The sequence below is a fragment of the Anas acuta genome, chromosome 3 (genome assembly GCF_963932015.1).
Source record: "Anas acuta chromosome 3, bAnaAcu1.1, whole genome shotgun sequence".
Classification (NCBI taxonomy): Eukaryota; Metazoa; Chordata; class Aves; order Anseriformes; family Anatidae; genus Anas; species Anas acuta.
Window position 1 is genome coordinate 58,364,684 of NC_088981.1, and position 20,826 is coordinate 58,385,509.

At 37.0% G+C, this 20,826-nt stretch overlaps 1 protein-coding gene across 1 annotated transcript in view; it reads left to right on the top strand.

Annotated features, from left to right (window-relative positions):
- MAP3K5 (mitogen-activated protein kinase kinase kinase 5) overlaps nt 1-19,788 on the top strand; it is a 100,081-nt gene extending 80,293 nt beyond the window's left edge. Inside the window, exons 19-30 of the mRNA XM_068677312.1 lie at nt 608-765; nt 1,242-1,419; nt 2,471-2,491; nt 3,650-3,827; nt 3,923-4,091; nt 6,765-6,950; nt 10,505-10,610; nt 13,127-13,370; nt 16,190-16,302; nt 17,123-17,235; nt 18,180-18,256; nt 19,076-19,788. Of these exons, the coding sequence (XP_068533413.1) occupies nt 608-765; nt 1,242-1,419; nt 2,471-2,491; nt 3,650-3,827; nt 3,923-4,091; nt 6,765-6,950; nt 10,505-10,610; nt 13,127-13,370; nt 16,190-16,302; nt 17,123-17,235; nt 18,180-18,256; nt 19,076-19,136 (1,604 nt within the window). The 3' untranslated portion in view covers nt 19,137-19,788. The remainder of the gene's footprint in view (nt 1-607; nt 766-1,241; nt 1,420-2,470; nt 2,492-3,649; nt 3,828-3,922; nt 4,092-6,764; nt 6,951-10,504; nt 10,611-13,126; nt 13,371-16,189; nt 16,303-17,122; nt 17,236-18,179; nt 18,257-19,075) is intronic.
- Nucleotides 19,789-20,826: the final 1,038 nt, after the last annotated feature.

Consider the following 20,826-nt stretch of genomic DNA (forward strand, 5'->3'; position numbering starts at 1 on the left):
TTTGGGCATCCTGGCATCATCTACAAAGCTTGTCATTAACATAATTCTCATTCTGCTTGATAATTTGATTTGGATGTTAAATCATGAAATCACGCAGTGGCACTATATTAAATAATTACACAAAATGAGAAGTGACTCTTATTTTAATTCCTTTCTCTGTTAAACTTCTGCTTAAATAGAACAGAATGCTTTATCAGGATGATTCCCATCAGAAAAGAAGCCTTAATATCTACTATTTTAGGTTCAAGTTTCACTTCCTTTTCCACTCTGAATGCAATTCAGATTAATCTTCCTGATTTTCATCTTACCGTGTAACACAGTAAATAAAAATTACATCTAATCCAATGTCCTTGAAACCTCTAGTAATTGTCACAGTCATTGAAGAGATACAAGATCAGTACATGATATCAGATGCTTTTAGCACAAATAAAATTTTGAATAGTGTTTTGAGTTTGCTTAATGCATGAGGAATTTTTTTTGAATAATAGTGTTTTTTATTAACTCTCCTGATACCATTCATTTCCCACTTATTTCATTTGTCTTGTTATTTCACTATCTATTGCATCTTTTGTGTGTGTAAAAACAATGATGGCTATGTTTTAAACAGGTACCCTTCAGTATATGGCACCGGAAATCATTGACAAAGGGCCCCGTGGCTATGGGAAAGCTGCAGATATCTGGTCCTTGGGATGCACAATCATTGAGATGGCTACAGGGAAACCCCCATTTTATGAACTGGGAGAACCACAAGCAGCTATGTTTAAGGTCAGATATCTTCTTGTACAACTCAGACCAGTACTTGTAAACACAGGAAATCTTGTGACTGTTTTGGAAAAGCTGGAATTATAAGGAAAAGATGATAAAGGAAGTGCTTCACTAATGAGGATGTTAAGAAGAATGAGCTGATTCAATTGAGTGGGAGTGCTGTGTGTATTTGAAGAGTGTAATGGAGCAGTAACAGCTATTCACTAGCATTCTTCCTTTTTTTTTTTTTTTTAAAAAGGCAAAGAAAAGCAGTTCTGACTTCTCCACTTTGTGAGAACCTCTCCTTACAATTGTATTTTTTTAATTTGATCGAATAATTACACAGTTGGCAATAATTTTGTTCTTTGCATTAATGAACTAGTTATAGAAAGGTAATATCAAAACATGATAACAATATACTACATTTGGTATGTTTTTTGTTATTTAGCATTTGAGAAAAGAACAGTGCAGAACTTTTTTTTCCCCCTTTGTCTCAGGTGGGAATGTTTAAAATACACCCAGAGATTCCAGAATCGATGTCTGCAGAAGCCAAGGCTTTCATATTGCGTTGCTTTGAACCAGATCCTGATAAACGAGCTTTTGCTCATGAACTACTTGTAGATGAATTCTTGAAGGTTTCAAGCAAAAAAAGAAAGTCCCCATCAAAACTCTCAGGTAACTGTTGGTAAACTCACTCTGGAATTACTCTCTTATAAATCATCAGTTTCAAGAAACAATATCATTTCTTCTTTAAGACGAAGAATGTAGATCCCCATCCCGGATGAGTGATCAGTTGTAGTCTTTTGTTCCAGTGACTTTCTGTAGAAAGACTGTTGTAGCAGAATTCTGCTAGCAAGTTGTCACTAAGGTGACTAAATATTAAGGTTTATCATAGTATAGAATAGTTTTGCTTGGAAGGGACCTACAAAGATAGTTCAGCTGTCAGAATTTTTGGGGGCTGATCCAAAGTATATCGTTAAGGGGTGTTTGGATGATGCTCTTAAACACAGACAGGCACAGGGCACTGACCACCTCTCTAGGAAGCCTGTTCCAGTGTCTAACTACCCCCTTGGTAAAGAAATTTTTCCCGATATCTAGTCTGAACCTCCTTTGATGCAGATTTGAACTGTTGCCATGCATCCTGTTACTGGAAACCAGGAAGAAAAGATTAGCATCTCCTTCTCTACTACCCCTAAAAGTCTTCCTCTGTCTTTGTTGGTTTTTTTTTTTTTGTTTGTTTTTTTCAGATGTGTGCATGTTTTCATTCAAATCATTCAAATAATGTTTGTACAGAGTGCATTTTGTATAAGGTAGTAACATGAACAAAATAATGTTTGTCCCATAGCAAACTGTATTATTCCCCCCACCACATTCCCTGCAATGTTTTTAAATTATGGAACATAACTGAGTAGTTTTGAGAGTATGAATGATATATTTTATGTGCATATATTAAATATATGTTCTGCATAATTTTAACATGATACCTACAAGAAGAAACTACTAGGTAAAGGAGATAACATTGAATGATAGCTTTTAGCTTCTATTTTACAGGTTCAATTTAATTTTAAATGGCAATAAATCTTATTTAAAATAAGAGTTTTCACAGAGGAGAGTCCAGATGGTCCATAAAAATGAGAAGGGAGTTATTCTTTAGATTACACTTATTTTCCTCAGTTAATTTCAGCACAATTAACTTCATTTTTTTTTCTTTGCTTGTCTCCCACAGTTCTTTCAGCTAACACAAATGGTGAGTTTTAACATACTTTTCTATGAAAACATAACTGCGTATATACTGTGGCTATCATTTACTGTGGTATAATTTGCCACACCAAATTCTTGCAAAGAGAAGTGGGCATAATTATAAAAATAAATGATGTTTCTTAGGAAGCTCTAATTCATTGTACCAATTTTAATTAATAAAAAAAATATTTGTAATATTACCTTGGCTTAGCTGTCTATACAGGTGGGTAAAACAGGCTTGAAGAGCTGTTTTGTTGTTATGGGGCCAATTTAGTGGAACTCTGAACAGGGAACCAAATGGCTGTTGTGTGGTAGCAATAGAGCCAAAGTATGTGGAGAAAGAAAACAGATTTTTATTAGGTTAAATTTGTATAATGTTGTGAGGGAGGTGGTGCAGAAGCAGAATTTGTTTGGGACCCCATGTCAAGCCTGGCTGACATCCCTTTTCAGGAAATAGTCCAGGTAGAATGGGGGTGGAAGGTGGGGAGGGGAGAGGGGAGAAAGAAAAAAAAAAAAAAAAAAAAAAAAAGCTAGCTTCCTGCTGAATAGAAGCACATTTTGAAATGTGGACGTATGAAAGAGGTATTGATAGTTTCTTGCAACAGTAATTGTACGTACTCTTGATTAATAGAAAAAAAAATCCCCACCTCTTAACGTTCATGTTTATTATGAATCAAAGCCTATGAACTAACTAAATTTGTACAAATCTGATACATAAATATATGTAATAAGATATTTCTCTATATTATGTTAAAATGCTTTTTATATTCTAATAGATAAATAAGCTCTATATAGAGAGACATTTAAAAACTAAATTATTGGAATGTGCATGCATGACTTACCCTATAGGAACATTTTGTTATTGCTCAGAGTGCGTACTGGTAACGTGTGATGCACATTCACTCCAGTGTTGAAGTTCTGGAAGTAAGAAGGCAAAGAGCCCAGGTTTTCCAATATCTGAAGAACACTTTCAGTAAAAGCATACCTGAAGGGCAATTATTCACAAAGGACAAATGTTAGGAGCTTTTTGTTCATTTTATCTTTAATATTTTGTCTGTGTGGGGAAAGACAGGAGTCAGAATTTGTTTTGTCTGAATGAATAACCTTTTTGTATCAGAACTGTGTTGATGCTATTTAATTCTACTTTCTAAATATTCTTAAATAGAGTATCTTCGGAGTATATCCTTACCTGTTCCTGTTCTGGTGGAAGATACAAGTAGCAGCAGTGAATATGGCTCAGTCTCACCGGATACAGAACTAAAAATTGATCCATTCTCTTTCAAAACAAGAGCCAAATCCTGTGGAGAAAAAGATGGGAAGGGAATCCGGTCCCTTTTTCTGAGGTAAGGGCTATCTGACATTTGTGTCAGTATCAGGAACATGTGCATTACGGTTGTTTATTTATAAAGTTCCTTTTCACTGAGCATCTTTCATTCAGTATCCCAGATGAAAATTTTGAGGATCACAGTGCTCCTCCTTCACCTGAAGAGAAAGATTCTGGGTTTTTCATGCTGAAGAAGGATAGCGAAAGGAGAGCCACCCTTCATAGAATATTAACTGAGGACCAAGAGAAGGTGGTGAGGAACTTAATGGAAGCTTTGGCTCAGGTAAAGTAATTTCTAAAGGCAGCAAAAAAAAAAAAGTGGAATTTGAAGACTTATCTACAATTACCTGGAAGTTTCAAATTTACACATAGTAAAGCAATCAAAAATATCACTTGATTAAACTAGAAAATATATGCAATATAAGCTTTCACAGTTTATTATTTTATTGGGGCTAATAAAATAGGCTCGAAAATTATGTTTATGCTGCATTAGATACGCATTTTATGTTCTTAGTACCTACCATATGAACACCTGCATACTAGTGCTGGCTGGACAATGGCAAACATGATTTCATGATATTGTTTTGCTAGTGTATCAACTGAGGACTTCAGCAGGTCAACTCACGTAGTGTCTGTCATGCCCAGGAGGTTGAGCTTCTTGTAGAGTTCCATCTTCTGAGTGACTGGTTTGATGCAGAGAGGGTTAGGTCTTTTTGGCCTGCTCTGGCCTTAAGTTAGGATACTACGTAGAAAAGAATAGAGTGACTGGTAAACCCATGCCTTCCAGCCAACAGCCACAGAAGGGGAGAGACGGGACTAGGTAGAAAACAAACTGCCACTATTCTTCACAGCAGCTGGGAGCCACATATGGAGGGGCGGGAAGATGGAGTAGTAGTGGGAGTTACAGCAAAATAATTGCAGAATGACCTTTTGGTGCTCCTTTGTGGCGATGATTCATTATGATGTATCAATTCAGAATGACACTGAATAAATTACAGGTCATCCCCACACTGCTAAATGTTGCAACACTGAAATTGGATGACATGATTTTTTTGTTCTTGTTTGTAACGCGTGTTAGTAGGTAATTGACTCACTTGATTCTCAAGGCTGAGTATTGCTGGTCTGAAACATATTTGTGTGAAATGTGGCAAATCAGCTTCTAAAGATAGTACTGTTTGGGAAACTGATGGAACCAATACAATTCTTATACATGTACCGCAGCTCAAGTAACTGGAAATTGCTGCCATACCAAATAATAATAATAAAAAAAGGCTTCTAATTCTTGGAAAAACACAACAATTGTCCCGATAACTATAGAAAGTACTAAAATAGAAGGCAACAAGAGATATGCCAGTGATCCATGCTTTGCAAGAGTGCTGCTATAAAAGACAGTTGTTATTTTATTCCTTGTCAGAGAGTAGAAAACTGGCTCGAACCACCTGAAAGTGGTGGTAGCTGCAGTTAAGGGGCTGTTGAGGTGTCCACCTGTTATGCCCTGCTTAAATGCCAGAAAGTACCAATAGATAGAAGCCTGACTTGCTTGTTGGGCCTCATCAGGGTTTAGGTATTCTCAGCGCTTTAGTCATAAGAACTTTTCATAAGAACAATTTCAGCAAAGTGGTCATTGTGGGTGAGTGCTAGGGGAGGAGAATGACCTTCCCCAAAATAGACCTCTGTTCCCTATTAGGGAGCTATACTGGTTCCCCTGTTCCCAGCACGCATTTGATGGACTTTGAATCTGTTCTGTGTCCACCTCTCTACCCTAATGGCTGCTTAATTATTTACAGGGAAAGGAGATCAGATACTGTAGGACAGAGGGAGGGATCAACTTCAGTATAGACTGTAGTCAGATGAATTCTTCAAATCAAAACAGATCAGGGTCAGAAGGTAGAATTTTTATCTCATAGGTGCTTTAGTTGTGAGCATCCCTCTTCTCCCTCTCACACCCCCCAACAAACAAATGATCTTGGTTTCAACCAGATCAGAATTAACTAGTCAAAAACTGAACATTATTGGCAAACGGAGTTCTTGATGCCTAGCCAGCTGTAACATTATGGCATAAAACTGGCAAATACAAGAGAACCAAACACAGCATGTCCTTCTGTTACGGAAATTGATACTAGATATCTTTAGTCTCTATAAATACTTCCCTCAAGAAAAAAAAAAGTGTTTTAATATTGCATGTTGAAAATCTAGTATGGTTTTCTGTCTCTGACTTGATTTTGAGATTTGGAATTGAAATTTATGTTCAGTTTGCATAACTTCAGAGAGTAAACCGTCTTTTGCTTCGTAGTTACTCACGCTGGTTATTCAGATGAAAGCTTTTGAGCTTTTTGCTGCTTTTGTAGCTCATGCAAAAACACATGAGCTTTAAAGATAGGCACAAGTATTTGTAATAGAGAAAGATGAGATTTGTAGACCTGCTTTAACAATAGGTGAGTGTGAAAGTACCGTTATGGGGAAGTCATGCAGGAAAGAATTAGACTCTTTCTGAGCCTTCTCCATAACCTTGACTAATTCCTTCTTTTAAATGTTACAGTGGGACTTTGTATGTTGTCTTTCAGAGGCACTCTGAAAACAGTCACTTCAAAGTATGTGGGGTTTTTCTTGCAATTCAGAGAGGTCTGTAATATCTAGTGCAGAGTATATTCATTCATATCTTTTTGCTCCTGTGCAGTCAGACATATATAGTGTGTATGTATACTTCAGCAACTACTGTAAAATAAAGTCAGCTTTTTTGCTAGTCAGGTAATCTGCATTAGCAGGAAGCTCAGTGCTACAGCTGTAGTTACACAGCCACTGTAACCTGGCTTGCGGTTGCACTTTGCCTTAACTATATCTTTAGAGTTTCTGAAAATTCATACTGCTAACTGACATTATTGGATTAAGGACCACTGGGTGTGCATTTCAAAAGATGGCTATCAAAACTACTTTGTTTCCTCTCTTCCTCTACCAGGGAGCTGAAGAGCCGAAGCTAAAATGGGAACATATTATGACACTCGTTTCCAGCCTCAGAGAGTTTGTACGGTCCACTGATCGTAAAATCATCGCAACCACTCTTTCAAAACTGAAACTGGAGTTAGACTTTGACAGCCATGGTATCAGTCAAGTGCAACTTGTGTTGTTCGGTTTTCAAGATGCTGTAAGTTGTCATTTTTAGTAAATACTTTATGCAAGAAAACTGCAGAAACCTAGAAACCAGAAGCAAACATAACTTCATCAACTTTCCTCCAGAGATACTGAAACAATAACATTTGAGAACTTTGAACTTGTAATAATGAAACAACACTAACAAACCAAAACAAAACAAACAAAAAAAAAACAGTCCACAACCACAGTTTGGTTTGTTTGCCACATGATCCTTTGGCAGGATGCAAACTCTGAACACAGTTGTTGAGATTTTGTTGATTAAAGAATCTTCATTTAGTACTGTTGCATAAACTTTGTAATAATAAAAGCAGGAAAAAATATCGTTTTTTGGAAGGATTTCTGATAACTAAGATAAACACTGATAGTCAAGCTTGCCCTACATAAATGAGATCTCTTGAACTTCTTTTATAAAACAAATGCATTAAACCACTAAACAGCCTCAAGTAATAGCCTGTCTACATTATAATGTATTACATTCTTATTCTAGAATTTTGGTTAGCAGAATTCTTACAAATTAGCCCTTTTCATTTTAATGTATATTAAGCAGGATAAGAAAGAAGAAAAACAGGATACCTTTCTTCAAGCAATTAATGTAAGTTTTGATATCCCACAGTGAGCAGCAACCAAACAGACACAGTAACACCCTTTAAATAGCTAGTTTACCAAAAGCAAATGTTCTTTTCTTGAGTTATATATTCAAAGTTAGTTCACAAAGAATTATGCTTAATGATTAAGATTAATAATTGACATGGGAGGATGTAGCTGTGCTGGGCATCAGTGTGTCCAGAGTGAAGTTCTGTACTAAAAACTGAGATGACAGTCCACGTAGGCGTTTGAGATAGATGACTTTTGTCAGCATTTTAACCTTGTGTACTCTGAGAAGTAACGGAGCTGTCAGGAAGGATTTAATCTGTTTGTTGCATAGACTACACTGACAAAGAAGTAGATTTTGCATAACAAAACGAAAGCTAATATGTGAAATTAATCTGTAAGAGAGGTTTCTCCAAAGGAGAGATTTCTGAGCCTTCGCTTTGAGTACACTTCAGCTCTCCATTCTGTTTAGCTTCATATCAGTACAGCTGTGATGGTTGGAAGAAATAAACATGTACAAGGTCAAGAGACCAGTTGGGGGGGGAAGAGTACAAATATCTGAGTTGGGTTTCTGACAGACGTTGCTGTGCATCAGTTGTTTTGTGATAACTGTTTGAGCTCATGCTCTTTTTCATAAATATTTTACCCTCTTCTGTTAATCATTTTAAGTTGATGTTTTTAAGTTAACTTACAAATTTCTCTCCCCTTAGTATCTTGCCTATTATTTAACTAAGATTAACCTACAAAAAGGTCAAAGAAAAAATTGCTTTGTATGTGTCCAGCCTTATTTTTTGACATATATTAGATATTCATCATAGAATACTGAAATCCAGATCTGCATCAAGACCTCAGATTATTGCACAGGCTGGGGATATTGCTAGAAGTGAGAGGCAGTACTTCCCTTGTTCTCAGGACCTAGACTTTACCCTGAGATTATTACCCTGTTAATATTCAGGATATCCTCTTCAGGGCAACCAAGAAAAGGTACTTTCTGCTGTAGTCTGAATAGCTAAATCACGTTATTGTGGATTTTTGTTCTTGCCAAAGTTGCATCATGCTTCCGTAGTACTTAAATACTCTACAGTGAGCTGAACTTGTTGATGTGTTTGTGGGAGTCAGCCTGGGGAGCTGCTGGGTGCCTGCACGCAGGAGTCGCGCTGCCTCAGAGGGCCATGGGCAAGCCTTTGGGGGCTGTAGGGGGCTTCTGCCCCATGTGTCCGGCACAGGGCAGGCTCCCCTGGGATGCTGACAGCTCTCCTGCAGTGTCCAAGTGCCATCTAGTGGCCACTGGGAACAGAACCGAGGAGGCCTGGGTACTGCGGGGCTTTGCCCCTGGCCGGCAGGTAAACCCGCACCCAGTTGCTAGAGAAAACTTGTAGGCCAAGATAAAGACAGGTGAGGGGAAGGGAGGTAAGGTAGGACCTGAGGAAAAAACAAATGATGCAAAAGCAATTGCTCACTGCCAGTTGATGCCTAGCCAGTCCCTGAGCAATGTCTCGTTTGGAAAAACTATGTTAGTTTTTGTTGCTGAGCGTGACACCAAATGATGGGGGTACCCGTATGGTCAGCTGTCTTGCTGTGTCCTCTCCCAGCTACTTGTGCACCCCCAGCCTGCTTGCTGGTGGGGCAGAATGAGAAATGGAGAAGGCCTTGATGCTGTACAAGCACTGTTCAACAGCAGATAAAACTCTGGTGTGTTGTCAGCTCTGTTTTGGTCACCAGTCCAAAACAGGACAGGTCCAGCACCCTACAGGATACTGTGAAGAAAACTAACTCCATCCCAGCCAACCTGGTACAGCTACCTATATAAATCAGTTTACTGAACATGGTTTCTTTAGGGCAGTGATAATATCATTAATAACATTTATAGCCTTCAGAAGATATGCAAGTTATCATATGTGCTACTTCACTTTTCTTACAGAGAGGCTTTAACAATATGAAAGAAATAAATTAATCATTTTTTCAGGAAGACTTAAGAACGAACCACCTTCTTGATGCTTTTTTTTAAACAAACTGTAGTTGCTACTGTTTTTTCAATAAGGCTTTGAATAGCTTCATTGCTTTCTAAATCCCATTTGATTTGTCTCTTCCTGTAACTTCTGGAGTTCTACTCGTGCAGATCTGTGCTTTTGACTGCTTCCATGCCTGGAAAACAGCATTAAGCTGTTATGTGTTATTGCTGGATGCTCTGACCGGGTATTTCATGGTAGTGCTGTCACCCCACTTGCTTCTTCCCTGTCACGGGGGAGTTGGAAATTATCTGGAGTATCCATACTCCATGTCTAACATGGAGTATCCATAGGGGCACCCAGGAATATGGCTAAACATGGTTTGAAAGCAGGTCTGTAGAGGATTAGGAGCAACCCAGTGTAGATACCTATCTCATCAGATGAAGTTAAAAATAGAAGGAAAGGGGTAATGGCACAACATACAAATGAAATCCCCTGGTTATCTAAATTATTTTCTGAATCAAGGGGGAAAAGCATTACATTTGTTCTTTGGTATTTCCTACAATTATCCTTTAAAATAGTGAAGTATTGCTCAGAGCGAACAGTGAAAACCATAACGAAAAAGTAACAAGGTTAATTACCTTAAGTTGTGAGACTTTCATAATATGGTCCTTGGTCTTTGTCATGGACTTGAATTTTTTTTACAGTTTCAGTCCATGACTGCGAAGGTTAAATAAACTTTGGTATTAGTCATCAAAAATCACCTAACACAGGAACTGGTATTTTATTTAGGAAAAAAAAAAAGCGCAAAATATTGTCTGACATACAGCATTGCTAACATCCACTATTTTATGAACATTTTCTGCATTTAATGTAAACATGAAATAGTTTAAATCACCTGTTTGATACAGCATCTTTAAGTTCAAACACTTTACACAGTTCTGATGTAAATTACAGTTTCAGATTGTTGAGAATGTAATCTCTGAATTGAATTCTCTGTTTCTAGGTAAATAAAGTTCTCCGAAATCATAACATCAAGCCACATTGGATGTTTGCATTGGACAGCATAATTAGAAAAGCCGTGCAGACAGCTATTACCATTCTGGTCCCAGGTGAGTTGTTTCTTACTACTCGGCAAGTATGAATTACCTATCTCCTTAAATGTGCTTTAAAGCTGCAATTATGATGCTTCACTTAAGAATTTGAAACCAGCAGTGACGTTTTCCTGTTCACCATCTGTTTTGCAACTTAAACACTGATAAGCATGTTGTCCAAGTTATTTTGGAAAGTTATCCTTTCCAAGATGTGTCCTCTAAACAGTTCTGCAACCCAGTGAGCAGCAGCAGACAAAGGTACTCTGGGGCCTTATTTTATTTAGGTGCACAGTAGCACAGTACTGCCTCTTGAAATCCAAAGGATGGACAACTTGCCCAGCACATACCACTTTTCAGAAGGTGTTTTACAAAGCGCAGGTTAAGGGCATGCTATTTTAAATACTCAAAAATCTCTCTGTCTCCTCATCAGAAGTTGTCTAAAGCAAATAATAGATCAAAACCTGTAGACTGAATATTGTATTTTGAATTTTGTTGAGGTAGAATGAGGTTAGCTGAGGGGAGAATTCTGTATAGAAGAAATGTAAACCATTCTGTTATTGTTTGCCTATCTGCAGAGTTCATTTCTTTGCTGCATCTTAATTTCTAATGTTGTGATTTTTATTCCCTAGCACTGGAATTAGTGGTGAAATTTTCAAATCTGTGATTTAATGCTCTAAGTCTGGAGTCAAAAATACTTCAGTTTCTGTTTTCTGCAATGGGTTAAAGACTGAAATTGTCAACAAGGGAATCTGTAGATTCCAACATAAGTTACAGCTCTTCCTGTTCTGCTTATTTTCCATATCCCCAGTACAACCAGCGAAGCATAAAGGGTTTCTGTGAGACTTTTAAGTCATAAGGGAAAATCTTGCTTTTGATTAGAACACCGAATATCATATAAAACATGTACTTTTTTGCTGTATAGTAGGAGCACTGCAGAATTTCTCCTTGCTGAGCTCTTATCCCCATGCAGCCAAGTATCAGCATTATTGGTATCAGGTCAATCTTAAAATTCCCAGTGCCCCAGTAGCTTTCAGGTGACGATCATCCACCTCTTCCCTAATTGTATTACCATACTTCTGACTGCTTCCCCTTGCTTGTCTGATCTCTTCTTTGTGGTTTTTCTTCCATGGATGATGTGAAGATTAGTCTCTGGGTTTAAGACTTTTAAAAATTGTGGGGTACTTTTGGAGTAGTAAGAAACAGATGTCCTATACTTACACTTACTGGTGCTTGCTCTACAATGGCAAAATTAACTTCAGTTCCTAGTAGTGTGATATAAAAATTAAAAACATACAGAGATGTATTTGCCTAGGATAAAAATTATATTCATGGAACAGCTATATAATAAATCTGCTTTCTCTTAGGAAGAGATGATTTGAATCAAGGCATGAATACCCCTTTTGAAAAGAAGAGAAATTTGCTTGTTAGTTCTTGAGCAGAAAGGAAAGGACAAAAAACTATGAAACAAATGTGATTTTTTTTAAAAAAGTATGTTTTGATGAGGAAACTAAAGGGAGTGTTTTAAGGAGCCACAATTGAAGGAAGGAAGGAGGATTTATATTAAAGGGTTAGAATTAACAAACAGATGTTGTTGCAATAATAAATTTTGTAGGAATATAAGACCTTGTGTGCACATCTGCCATAGCTGGTAAACTCTAGTAGGTAGTTCTAACAAAGAATAAGAGAAAACAGAGTATGCGTGTAGCTTTGTGTCCATGGTTTTGTGGATGTACATCACTACACAATAGGTAGTGTTCTCTCTGATAATTGGGGGGAGGAAGTGTGCCACCTTCATTGCTGGGAAAGAGGTCTGTTTATTTCCTCTGTGTATTTGGATACTTTTTTTTTTTTTTTTTTTTTTTTTTTGTAAGCATGATATTCCTCTAATGAGAGGCTGCTAAATATGCCAAAACAGCAACAACAGGAATAGCTGGATATAATAAATAATGATTATTTATTTAATAAAACAACTAAGGTCAGACACATGAGAAATAGCACACCACTGAGAACAGAGTAAAACAAGAGTACTTGTGGTGCTGCATGGACCTTAGTACCAGAAAACAGATTTTTTTCCAAGGTAATCCTCAAATCTAAAGCTTTCAAACTCATGGTCAGCTGCAGTTATTATTTGAAAGACATAACAACTGTTCTTGATAGCTATAACATAAGTCTAATGCAGTAATGTGGCATAAATACATGTTATTAATAGAAATATTTGTAAGGTAGTTCTGTTCTCAACTACCATATGTAGTAGCAGCCATTCACCAAAAATAAGAGAATAGCAGTAAATTTCCCATGCAATTCAGCAAGTCCTCAATCAATCCTGCATTAGACAACAGACAGCATTCATACTGCAAATTCTGATCAAATGCAGTATTCTTTGCTCTGTGTGACCTTACATTGGGTGAATAACAATATTAATATCATAATAATAATTGAAAGCTTTAGGATGATCCCTAGACAGTCACTTAGGCGTGCTCTTGTTTTAATGTTTATCTTTCCTGTTTTTTCCTTAATTTTAATGTTTCTAACAGAATTGAGGCCACATTTTAGTCTTGCATCGGAAAGTGATGCAGCAGATCAAGATGATATAGAAGTTGAAGAAGATCAAGACGACCAGCCTCAGAATCAAACTATCCAACAGCCTTGCATTGTCATGGAAGATGCAATAGCTACCTCAGGTGTGAGCACACTCAGCTCTACGGTATCCCATGACTCCCAGGCTGCTCACAGGACACTGAGTGTCCAGCTGGGCAGGCTAAAATTAGAGACTAACAGGTAAGTCTGGACATCAGGAGACACTAACCTACTTGAGACTACATATCGTTTTGCTTTTGAAATACATATGCTAGAATAGTAGCAATGGTATCAATTCCATAACACTGCAGCTCATTCCTTTAAATGATGGCCATTGTACATGACCAGTCACAACTACACATTAACTTTATTAATTTCAGAATCATAGTGATGGAAGTTGAAGTCAAGTCAGTCTCGATTTCAGGTGCCCTTTCAAGGAAGGTCTGGAAAAGCTGAGCTTGCTGCCAAGTTTCTGCTTTTTCTCTCCTTCACATGCTGTATATGGCTGATGAATGGTGTTATGTTTTGTTTCCATTATGGCAGAACTCACTGTTCTTTTCTGTAGTTATTCTCGGAGAACAAACACAAGCTAGTCAACAGCCGCACACGAACTGAACAAGGAAATTTTGAGATGTTTTGTGTGCAGAATTCACTGCAGCAGGATCTGTGTTTACAAGCAAGTGTTACATTTTTCTTTGAAAACCAAACACCAATCTGTTCATCAAAGAAAAATCAAAAAATGTGTGTTTTAAAGTAAGTGATCCAGAAACTGGATATTTCAGAAATATAAATATTCTACTTTCAGGTAGAATGGATTTTTTTTTTCTTAAATAAAAACAGACAGATACGATTCCCATTATTTTATCCAAATTATAATTTTATAAATAATTGTTTTTTCATTAAAATATACCAGATAGTCTGCTTAGAGCAAATATTCTAGCCTTTGCGGCACCTGACTTAGGACACTGCATTTCTCACTGACCTCGGTAAATTTTGAATATGACCTTGATAGGAGAACATATCTTCAATAACACAGTTGCTATTCTTATGTGCTGCCAGCACATTCTGCGTACTTATTGACCCAATTTGAATTGAAATGCTAAATTGCACTTTACTTTTAAATGTGTCCAGAAACTTTGCCATAGAGTACTACGTTATATATACTATTTTTAATAGAGTATGAGTATTTTTGAATTCTCACCTTACAATTCATTTTTTAGTTTTCAATGACCACAGAAATAGTTTACCTTACTGATATATTTAAAACCAACATCAAAAAAATTGCTTGGATTGCTTCACTTTCCCCAGCATAGACTTGGGAAGTAATAGCATCAGAAGTGATCAATCTGTAGAGGTATTGTTTCCTAGCACCTTGCTTTTGTAAATTTCCTAAATGCAAAGCCTTTGACCAAATAATCACATCCTGTCATTCACACAGAAATCTTGAGGTAAATAATATGGGCAGTTGTTTAGTTTAAGTATTAATTAAAGCTTTATTGGCAGAAGCAGCAAGTAGTTACCAAGAGAAAATGGCTGATTATTTTTATTGGCCCCATAGGCCTTTTTCAACCAGAATGGGTAGAGGAGGAATAAATTAACTGGAAGTCGGCTTCACTCCTCTCTGCAGAATATTAAACTGCTTTGTGACTAACCAAGCTGTGGGTGTGTGTAGAGAGAGACGGAGCAGCGCTGTTCACGTGCAGGGTAGACTTTTCAACAATTGTTAACTCAGGCGTGGAAGCACTCAAATGCAGCGATGCTGCTGGTAGGCCTATGTGCCCCTCATGTCCTTAAAAGCAGTGATAAATGCTTTTACAAAGTGATTACGTCAGAAACAGTTTTTCTGTGCAAAGCCGGGGTACTTCTGTAGTCCATTCTCCAGCTGAATTCCAAAATGTCCCTATTTTTCAGTGTCCTAAAAGATGCATTGCTTAACAAACTTAAAAGAAACAAGCAAACAAAAAATAAGTACTGAACTGGAACAGTTTATGCATAGTTCTCAGACTGACAGACTTCAAGGAAGGGATGAAGATATGATTCTTTCAAGGCAGAACTTTCTAAGACTGGAAAGTCATAGGTTTATGAGCTATAACATGCACATATGTTATCAAGGTCTAATTTCTTTAACCAATTTTCTAAGCCGATTTTGTTCACAATTCCTCCTTTATACTAAAAAAAAAAAACAACAAAAAACTCTTCTAAAATAACAAATTAGTACAGTCAGTTTCACATACAAATTTACAAATTTTCTGTTGTATTCTGATTATTTTCCTTTGATCAACTTGGTGTTGGCCGCTGAATCTCTGTTCTTTTTTCTCTGGATTTGTGTTATGAAGGAAGTCAAAAATGGGTTCCAGTTTGTTTCTGTTTTCTCAAAAGTAATGCTTAGGAGAGGACAAAATGTATTTTCCCTCGTCTTCTCTTATTCTTCATATAGTATAGGGGGGTAGGTACAAGCCCTCTAGTACGTGAGGAAGGGACAGTCCTTGTGTGGATTGCAATGTGTCTTCCCCATTTAAGAAATGGAACCGTAAGTTTTTGCCACACTTTCATCATATCTGCATCCTTGCCATACTTCGTAAAATGTGTGCAGGAGAGATGCGAGTTGGCCTTTTGCCTTCCATGGGGTGATGTGACAAAGTTTAGCCCTTGGCTCATGAAATGCTTTGATAACTGAGAAGAACAAACATACATTTTTGTTTAAAGCTGACAACTAGCTGTAGAAATTTTACTGAAATTTTCTACCATACCACCTGTTCAGTGGGTGTATGTGTATATGGAGACAAGGTACTTATTTTTTGTTGTTTGAAGAGCTCTAGTTTTAGAAACCAGACCAGTGGATGTTTATAACTGCATGTATGTTATAATAAACCTATGGAGACAGGATGTTTCTGTGAAGAAATGAAGAATTCTGTCCTTGTCTCTGTCAAGAAGGTTTCCAGTTTAAGTGTAGTAAGTGTTGCTTTCCTGAAAAAATTGAGACTAAAGAAAATGTGTGCTTTCTTCCAATTGCTTCACAGGTTATTGGAGGAATTGGTTCAAAAGGAGAGAGAATTTCAAGTCCTTCTACATCAAGCTATAGAAGAAAAAGATCAAGAAATCAAAAACCTGAGGCTTAGGTCACAGCCAATAGGTAAGTGAGAGGAGGTTTCAAAGAAAAATTTCACACTAACATCTTCACAGATGAAGACAGTAACAGCTAAATTTCTGTTATTTTTATTGAGCCAGTCGCAGTAAAGGTATTTTATTACACTGCTTTTGATAGGATTTTCTTTGAAGTAAGAGTGCATGTTGAAGGAACAAATTACTGTATTTTATTCGCAATAAAATGAAGGATGTAATTTAAATATTTTTGATTGTGATCGTTACATTGAAAGTTCAAGAGGATAGAATTGGTGAGATATGAGTACAACATAAAGCTTACTGAGTTTGATCTGTATCTGCCTTGAAGAAGGTGGAAGTGCTAATGCAGTTTGATGTTTCAATGTTATGTGCTTCAACGAAGTGTCACTTTCCAAAAGCAGCTGATCCTGTCCAAAGCATTGCCTACACACCAGCTGTGTGAGTTACACTGAATGTTTTCGTTAAATATGTAAGAGCCTCAGTGTAGACACAATTACAGTGATGCTGATTTGGGTAGTAGTCATTCGCTGAAGAGGACAGAAAATGCATCTATCAGATGTACACACTAGTTTAACTGCCTTCACATTGAAGTCCAAGATTACTTTTGAGTAACATAAGTAACCAGAACCAAGTAAAGTGATTGTTGTATAACTTTCCGTGAGCTGTAATTGGGTACGGGCTACAGGAACAGACATTTATGGGGATAGTAGTATTCTAAGCTTGGAGGGAAAAGTCACTGAAGACAGTGCTTTAGCATTTAAACAAACAAAAAAAGACAAGAGGTTGCTTTGTCAAGACATGGTCTTTTCTCAGAAAAATGCTTGTTCTAGATATTCCTGGATTGTCTGTCTGTCATCGTCATTCCACTGGCACAGGGACCGAAGACCCTGATCTCATAAACTGGTTGAGTGTTCAAGGAGCTGATGAGGCCACAATAAACAAGGTGAGAAGGGTCCTTCCTGTTTGCCTTGTCACACATCACAAATCATTAAAATGTTGTTGTTTTTTTTTTTAAAAAAAAGTGCTGTTTAAAAAAGTACTGTTTTTGTGACTGAGTGCAAGAAGATCACAAATCATTTTAATTACTTTTCAAATTTTGAGAGATGAGCCTCTTTTCAGAGGAGAAGAATAAGGCATGAACATGAAGGCCTTTGTTAAAAATAAATAAAGTGTGTTCATAATGTCTGTAACTGATTACAAATAAGAGAATAAATCATCCTGTTAAAGAGACGGTATTAGTTCGGTTCATAATTTTTCAGTCTTCACATGTTGCAGGAGTTCCTACTGATTATACCCTGGGTACAGGGTACACGTTCACCCTTAGGCAACTGTGTTAAGTGTAATCTCCTGAAGTAGAAAGGTCTGTTCTGCAGCAAATGATATATAATTTTAGAGGTGTTGAGCTTCTCCAAATTTCAGATGACTTAAGAAGTCCTGCATATAATTATCACTCATGTAGATCGGTTCAAAGGTAGCTCAAAATTAAAATGCACCAAATTCAGATGATGCTTTTGAAAAGGTAGGTCTTACCACATTTCACCTGCAAGGAAATTAAACAGTTATGCTCAAATGTGTATTCATTGAATTTTGATTCTGAGATACCAGTGATGACAATAGAAGTTCCAGCTGACAAAAGTTTTGAGTAGCTGTGAAAGCATTACACATTTAGAGTAATGTATGGTGTGTCAGTGTGGAGTATGCTGCATAAAAATTAAGCAGTTTCACTGTGTTTCTAGAAACAATATGGATTAATCTGTTAAAGGTACCACATTTTGGCCCAATTTTAGATGTCTTCCAGATGCCTATTTTTAAGGGGCATATAGTATATAAAACTTAGAAAGACGGATTAGTTTTCTAACAAAATGTTTGTTTACCTTGTTTTTGTAGTTCTTGGCTGAAGACTATACATTAATGGATGTTCTCTGCTATGTTACACGAGATGATCTGAAATGTTTGAGACTGAGGTAATGTTTCACAGTCAAGTGAACTGCACTGAGCTGGAGTGTGCTTTGTTACAAAAGAAAATAACCGATGCTAACCCTATGTTGGATTGTTCAGCATAAATTTAAAATAACGCTTGACAATATCTCTTGTATCCTGATGCATTTCTGATAAACAGCTGATAGTGGTTACATTTTAGAAATAAGCTTTTACATTAAAGGCAAGCAAAGGGAATTTTTTAAAGTGAAGCTTTTGCCTTGCACCTGGACACGCTGAGAGTCCCACTAAAGGCTTGCTTTTATTTTAAAAGGTTGAGAGAGCAAAACTTGCTGTAATTTATAATCCTCACAAAACTGTAGAAACATTCATGGACTACAACTAACACTAGATTTCAGCTAGTCATACCAGGTGTGTATGTCACTGCAGGACCAGTTTAAGTAGAAATTATATAATGTATCAAACACCGTGTTCCCAGGCAGCTTGAAAATAAATTAAAAATTAAAATTGGTAGGTGGTAAGATATTGACGCTTCCATAATGTTGGAAGTCTGCTGTGGGTTATGCAGGCCCTTTGGATGAGAAGTCTGAATTCCTGAAAGCAGGCATCTGAAAAGTCAAAATATTTCCCTGCACTGTATAATCAGAAAAGGACTCTGTTCTGTCTTCGAGTGTGTGTTGAATTTCACCTTTGATCAGCTTTTGTACTGAGTAGTAGTAGCAGAATTTCACTGGTTCAAAACTAGAACAAGAAAATCAGAATGCACCTGAATTGGAATGGAATGCTTTTGGGCTGGAGAGTGTTCTTTTACCTGAGCATCTTTATGATTTTTTTTTTCTTTACAGAGGAGGAATGCTATGCACCCTCTGGAAGGCCATTACTGACTTTCGAGAGAAACATGCCTGACACTGAAATCTTTCTTCGCTTCTCTGCAGAGAGGAAAAGGTTTCTTTTCAGCACAGAGCAGGTGTGCTGTCAGAAGGACTGTTGCACTTTAATCCAGTATTTGTTTACCAATGTTAAAAACACTGCAGCTTCCTGACTGCTTTTACGCCTATAATCCATAAGGAATCTGTAAACAACCTGCAACATTATTTTACTTTAACTGTTTATACATGCAAGTTTTTCAAAAGTTAAGGAAAAACAAAAATTAACTCACAAAATATTGTACTTAATGTAACCAGATGTTAATTTCACAGAAAACTGATGTAAGATTTCATGTGACTGTGCATCACTGGAACAAAACCAAAATGTGACAACTTCTCAAGTTTTTTTTCTTTGTAACGCATCTCGGTAATCTGTAGTAGAAATTCATAATTTCAATCATAATTAGATATTTTTCTTTTAGTGTGCAAGACCTAAAAGTAATTGTTTTTACCTATTGCCCTACATAGTTTAATATTGTTTATTTTTGGTAACTTAAGTTCTATGGTGCATTTGTTTTAGTTGTTTATGTACTACTGAACTGTACCAGTTGCATACACCTCAACCATAGTAATGTTAGCTTGTTCTAAAGCTATCTGACATACACAGTTGAAAATAAACGAACCTCCGAGTTGCTTTTTGCTACATTTTTGAACTTTTAAAATAAAGGTGTAGAACTGGAAAATGTTGGAATAAAAAAAAATCACGCTGAGTATCAAGGGAACCTTTCTGACATGTTAGTTATTGTGATTTGATTTTGATAGTCATAGTATTGAATGTTTTCTCAATACTGCAATTAGATTGAACAGGAAACCTGACACTTCCCAGCAAAACATAATTCTCTGGGCGCTCAATTTATTAAATAACCATCCACCCTCAGTGCGTGGAATAATAATCTTGTTTTCTTCTTTGTGATTTGCCTCTTCTCGTGCATCATAAAAAGGAAGTGTGGATATTCTGTATCCATCAACGCTGATCATCACTCTGGCACTCCAGCACTGGGTTAACATCAGATCCTTCCGGGGCAGTTCTAAGTAGGACTTGTCTGGACAGAAACAGCTTCTTTCTTCATAAACCTTGGTAACTGGTGAACAGCTTAGGCCCTGAATGTTTCATGTCTAACAAGTATTTTAAAAGAAAATTGAGTACTTTTTCTAAACGTGAACATGCTGTCCTGACTTGTATGTAGTTAATTTTCCTAGGGTCAATTGTCTTCTGAAAAACAATTATGTATAATAATAATAATAATAGAAAACAGGAAAAGCATGACGTGGAAAAAAGATATGACACAGTATCAGCCCGTGACTATTGCAGCTTGAATACCTCTGATTTTATGCAGCATAAATAGCATAAGCATTACTTTATTTGTGTTTGGGGTTTGAAAGCATGTAGCCTGTTCTCTATTATCTATGACTCAGGATGCTCAGCAATGCCAGCTATGTATAAGAGAAGGGAGTGTGATCATTTTAATGTCTCCACGAGACCTAGCCTGGCACCAGCTGGGAATAAATTCCTGTGGTTTGCTGCTGGCCTCACCGGACCTGCAGAGCTGCTCAGCTGATGATCAGTTTTGTACTCTCTACTGTAAGGCTTTATTGAGTATTATGCATGGCTATCCTGAGCCATCCTACTCTCATCCTGCTTGAGGGACTGTGCTTCCCTGAACAATGTA